The sequence below is a fragment of the Thermobia domestica genome, chromosome 4, assembly GCF_964235325.1.
Source record: "Thermobia domestica chromosome 4, izTheDome1.hap1.1, whole genome shotgun sequence".
Taxonomy (NCBI): Eukaryota; Metazoa; Arthropoda; class Insecta; order Zygentoma; family Lepismatidae; genus Thermobia; species Thermobia domestica.
Window position 1 is genome coordinate 53,859,891 of NC_137457.1, and position 5,704 is coordinate 53,865,594.

The window sequence follows — 5,704 nt, forward strand, 5'->3', positions numbered from 1 at the left end:
TTTATCGACTTATTATATAATGAATGATGATGTTGGATTCTCATTTTCAGAGGGTTTTTTTTTCTTATTTGTAATTTTCAAAAAAGAAATCTAGGATTTTTGTTCGACCATAACTCTTGCATATTTGTAAGACAAAGGTCGATTCTTTTTCTTGTAACTTTGTAGTATTTCCACACCACCCTGTGGTATCCTGCTACACGCATACTCCTTTGAATGAAAGCTTTTGCTTCGTCATGTCTTTCGTATACTAAAAAAGCTGGAACGTAAGTGGTATTTGTGTCTGGGAGGGTTCGTATCATAGTTTGAAAATGAAGTTCAATATGATTTGTATTTGGACAGGCACCAAGCATTCTCCATAAAGAAGCTTAAAGGGATTTCTTTTTGCGTAGACTCTTATGTTACTATCAAGTATAAGTGAAAAGGCATTTTTGCAGCAGACATGTATCATACTCCGAAATGAAAGTCGAATGGTGTTGTTTCCTGGGTAATTCCATAGCTATCACTCACTAAAAGGAACTATCGTAGAAGTTGTGGGTATACAACATTCTTTACAAAAGCGGTTCCTTCAATTATTCTTTCAGACTGAACCAGTAACACAACTGAATCCCTTGATCGGACACGTCCAAGTGCGACGTACAGTTGGCCGTGAGCGAATACGTCGCTACGCAAGTCAACTCCAACAAAATCAATTGTTTGACCCTGACTCTTGTTGATCGTAATAGCGTAAGCAAGTCTAAGAGGAAACTGCCTACGATACATAGTCAAAGGACTGTTGGGCTCAATAGGCGCTTGAAAAGTAATCCGTGGTATTGAATACAGCACAGAACTATGAGGTTTTCTCACTGTTATGAGCCGCGGTGATATATCAACAATTATGACTTTAGTGCCGTTTAGAAGCCCATCATCGAAGTGCAAATTCCTCATTATCATGCAAACTGCTCCTTTTTTAAGTTCCAGGTTGTGATCTGGTACTCCTTTGGCATGGACGTTAGCGAGGGCCTCTGGAGTAAGAAAAAAGTCATCAACGCAGCTTTCTTCCACGTAATTCACGCTCAGCAAGTGAGATGAATCCCCAGGTAAGCTTTTTAAGATTGTTGCGTTTACAGAGTCAACATTTTCATTGTTTACACAAAGAATTGCTCTCCTTGCGCAAGTGTCAGGTTCATACAATACATTTTGAGGGAATTTTTTTTTCAATAAACAAAGAAACATTAGTGAGGTATTGAATCTTCGGCAATGGTACGAGTTGAGCTGCATCTTGACCTTCCCCGAAATTGATAGGAGGTAGTATACCGTCACCAATATGCAAGAGAAAGTTGGTAAATGAGGAATCATTCTGTATTCTTAGATTTTGTTTAAGACTGAACTGTTTCACTGACGACCATATAGGAGAGAAGCGAAGAGAAGCTTGAATTACTTCAAGATTGGTACGAGCAGTTGTAACAACTGGAGGGATCTGTCGAAAATCCCCGGCAAAAATCACAAGTTTCCCACCAAATGGCAAATTTGTTCTCATTAGGTCTCGCAATGACCTCTCGAGAATATGGATTAATGCTTTATGTGCCATTGGTGCCTCATCGTAGATTATAACAGATGCTTCCATGATTAATTCTGCTCGCTGACTCCCTCCCGTAATTCCCCAAAATTCCATGTCATTACTTAAGTTTAAGGGCAACTTAAACATGCTGTGCGCTGTCGTGCCACCTTCATAGTTCTGAGCAGCGATTCCAGAACTTGCAGTACAAAGAACTATGCGACGGCTTAGGCGTAGTTTAGCAGTGAGAACATTAAGAAGCAGAGTCTTTCCCGATCCAGCAGGCCCGTCGATAAAAATGACATTTGAAGACTCATTGGTGTGGGGATTATCCAGGAAATTTGTGACGTATTCAAGTACATTTTTCTGGTCCTTACTGAGTTTAGGAAGCCATTCTTCGAGAAAAGAAGTAAGCTGACTTACAGAATATTGCACCTTCTCTCGACCAAGTTCAGTTAACTCGTCTTGAACATCAGGAAGGCCATGTTCATAAAGGCGAGATCCATGTCGTCGAAGGCTTCTGTCGATTTCACATAGTGCTACTGTGTAGGCTCGCTCTGGATTATTTAAATACTTTTCTAACATATCTCCTGCCAACAGATTTTTAAAGTTGTTCCACAAGTCTGCGCCACTTGCCCCAGCAAAAAGAAGAAGAACGAAGAACATCCTAAGTCGGGCGCCAGTCATAAACTGTGAAGCCTCCTCTAATGCTCTTTCGTACTCCTGCTCATCATTAACCAACCCCAGAGCTCGTGCAGCACCTTGTAAGGTAGTACAACCTTCACCGCCTAGAGATATAAGGTCGCTGTAGCCTCTACATGGAAAGTTGTTCAAGAGCATTCGTAAGTAGAACTGTTCTCCTCTGTTATGGGCTACCCAAATCATTCTCGCCACCATCTCTCCACGCTGCCTCTTGGTGATGAAATGTACTCCATCAGGGTGGGGAATCACTCGAACACTACACGACCCTGGTCGTTTTGAATGCACGATATACCGTTCGAAAAAGTCCAAATAAGTTTGATTGTCAATTTCAGGTAATGTTGGTCGAGAAAAGTGCAAAGTAAGATTAGAACATGCTCTGCTAACAGCATCGATTTCATGGCCCGGTCGGAAAACAACAGACTGGTAGCCCTCCAGATGCACAGGAAGCTGGATGACATTAGGTTCACGGCCAGTCATCTCAAATTCCAATGTATGCCACGCAGCTTCACAGGCCCCAATGTAGCGTTTTGTAGCATAAAGTTCTACTTCATCGTTCAACTGTTCTTCCGGAACAACTGCAACGCGAGCCTCATCCGGTCCCTTAGTTATGTATTTGAATAAATACTTCACGATCTTACGAGTTGAAGCAATTTCAAGGTTTATGTGGCAGTCGTACTTGAGTAGAAGAGGAGCATTATAAGGCACAACCCAAGATTCATTAACCTGTACGTACTTCCCACCAGATGTAATTTTAGCAGTGTTAGAACTATCCCTCCTGTAGTGCACAAACCCTCTCTCATCTACATGCGTCACTTCAATATGAGGCTTAGGGAAGCGTTTCGTACACTTTTTCTCCTTACAGTCCCAGCATGGAAGATCTATGCGATTAGGAGGTCCACAAGGACCGTGCTTCATGTGTCTCAATACAAGCTCCCTCAATCTCCCGCCTGCCTCGTCCGGTGAAGGGATGTTGGCACGAACAACTTGATCAATTTCAGTGTTTTGTCTCGGCCCTCCCCCCTCAACTCTAAAACACACATGTGAGTGAGGTAAACCACGCTTCTGGTACTCCACCACATAGAGTAAATAAACTTCCTTTCCAAAAAATGTCCCACTGCGCAGATCACGTAGCAGTTCCAATAGTTTTAACTGGAACACTCGGCATACCAAACTGGGTGAAGCGTTGGTGCCGGGAGGAGTGGACTCCACAATTTCATCCCATTTCGGATTACATGTCATGGTAAGGAAATATGACTGTCTTCCTAATCTCGCTACGATACACATTCCATCCATATATTTAGTCTTCATATATCTTGGCCCACCTGTGAACGTATTTGGAAGATAAATACGGCCATGAACAATACCACCCTCCCCTTGAATAGTTTCGTCAGTCGCTAGAGCCCGCATAGTGTCTCCCTGTTTCTTTGTCAACATTGAAGTCTGTAGTTCGTGCAAAGGAGCAGATCGTATACTCATAGAGTTGTATTTATTTTGCATACCAGAAATAAATCGTAGCCTCTCCTCTTCCACACGACTGTACATATCTACGAGCCACTCCTCCGACAATCGTCCCAGCGTAGAAAATCTTGGTTCTGATAACAACAGGCGTCGGTAGTATTTAACTTGGGATAGCTTTTTCCCCTTTTTATCCAACAGTCCGATATACCAGCCAGGTGTACCATGTGGATAAAGGAGAGGGTACTGCAAAGACTCGTACAACGGATGAAAGATGTCAACTGTGTGTGGTTTTCTAGCGCCTATTTTCCAAATAACAATTTGACGGGAATTGTATTGTTCTTTTTCCGTACTCAAGATTTCAGCTATTTCTGTTCCTCTAGGAACATCTCCTAAAATAGGTCCATGGGTGCGTCTACTTGTAGGTTCGAAAATCAAATGAGCGTAGTCTGAAGGTTCTTGGCTCAGTTGTTTCAGTAGACCAATGAAAGGGTTAACAGCATATAAATACTTTGTGATTGCTTGAACAACGACTTCATTTAAAGCCATTCCCTTGGCAAGTCTCAAACGCTCTTCTCCGTCATCAATGTACATGCCACATGGATTATTCGATGCAGTGTATGTTAAATCAAATACTCTATGGTAAGTACGGCCTTGTATTTTTAAAAATGAAACACCTGTACTCGGATGCTTAAAACCATGAGATACTCCCAGCGCACTAAATGCAAAGATATTGTTGTACGGTCTAGGTTGTTTTAAAAACGGTGGCATAGTATAGAAATCGCTGTCAAGTTCTGGAAAATCAGGTACAATGAAAGCATTTTCACCGCAACACCAATTTTTACGAGTTTTTTCTTCATGAAATAATGCAGCTTTACAATATTGACATTTGAAACAGCCAGGGTTTAGAAGTGAAATAACTTTCAGTTGGTACTTGAGGATATTATTAAGTTGAGCACCACTGTAATGGCCAATGAGACTTCCTTTCCTTATTGTTCCTGGAAGATGGCGGGACCGATTTTGATCATTTTTAAAATTTTCATGTGTTTCGACATAACGTCGAACTGCATCCCTATGCTGTTCCTCTGGACTAAAAGGCGACTGCTTAGGTCGACCCACGCCTATTTTCTTTTTAGGACGACCAAGGGTACTGCTTTTGATGTCAATAGCACACAAGTTAGGCCAAGTTGCAAATTCTTCGCAGTTTACAGAATTCAAAACTACATTGTGTTGGGAATAAGAATTTTCAAGTTCCATAGTTAGTAACCTGTTTTAGTATATTAGAATTCTTATTCTTTCGGCAACCTACTGCTTTCTTTCTTGGATGACCAGATATTTTACGCACATTAGAAGTCAAGGGTGAAGGTAATATAACAGAATAATTACAATCGCTCTCATCAATAGGAAGTTCAGGTGGAATTGAAGTGGCTTTTGGTGGACGACCCAACTTCCTCTTTTTTGGTCTCCCACATTTAGAAGTAGAAGAGTGTTCAATACGTAGAGGGGATTCAGCAACAAACCTAGTTTGAAGTGGTGAAACATATGGAAGAGCTGGTGAAGGAAGTGGTGTAGTAATTGGCCTCAATAGACTGAAGTGGCCACTCTCGCGCGGTCCAGTGAGCAATGCGATAATCATATCCCACTCACGGTTGCCCTCATCACGCAGTACTTCCTGACCCTCTATGATAATGAAACGTCGCTCAAAGAGAAGAGCAGCAGCCATGAACTCCACATAAGTAGCAAACGTGTAAGGCGAAAGCATGTGTGCCTGATACGCATCTACTGTCATTGGTTCACCGGTACCATGGTGTAAGATAAAGGGACCATAGAAAGCGTAGTGTTCAACTATGTATTGGACCACATCTTTATGTACGTTCATCGCATACTCTTCAGTACCAAACAATGCCAAACTAAATGTCCGGAAGAAACAAGCCCCATCTCCACGCACATGAAACTTAGTTATTTCTTGATCAATGCATATTGCAAATTCTTTGGAGTTTACAGAATTGAAAA

At 41.7% G+C, this 5,704-nt stretch overlaps 2 protein-coding genes across 2 annotated transcripts; both read right to left on the minus strand.

The window, feature by feature from the left end:
- Positions 1–516: 516 nt before the first annotated feature.
- On the minus strand, positions 517–924 carry LOC145682764 (ATP-dependent DNA helicase PIF1-like). Its single transcript, XM_081754143.1, has one exon. It carries the CDS (start codon positions 922–924, stop codon positions 517–519), a length of 408 nt encoding a protein of 135 aa, XP_081610269.1.
- A 238-nt stretch (positions 925–1,162) lies between these two features.
- On the minus strand, positions 1,163–4,462 carry LOC145682765 (uncharacterized). The gene has a single exon (XM_081754144.1). It carries the CDS (start codon positions 4,460–4,462, stop codon positions 1,163–1,165), a length of 3,300 nt encoding a protein of 1,099 aa, XP_081610270.1.
- Positions 4,463–5,704: the final 1,242 nt, after the last annotated feature.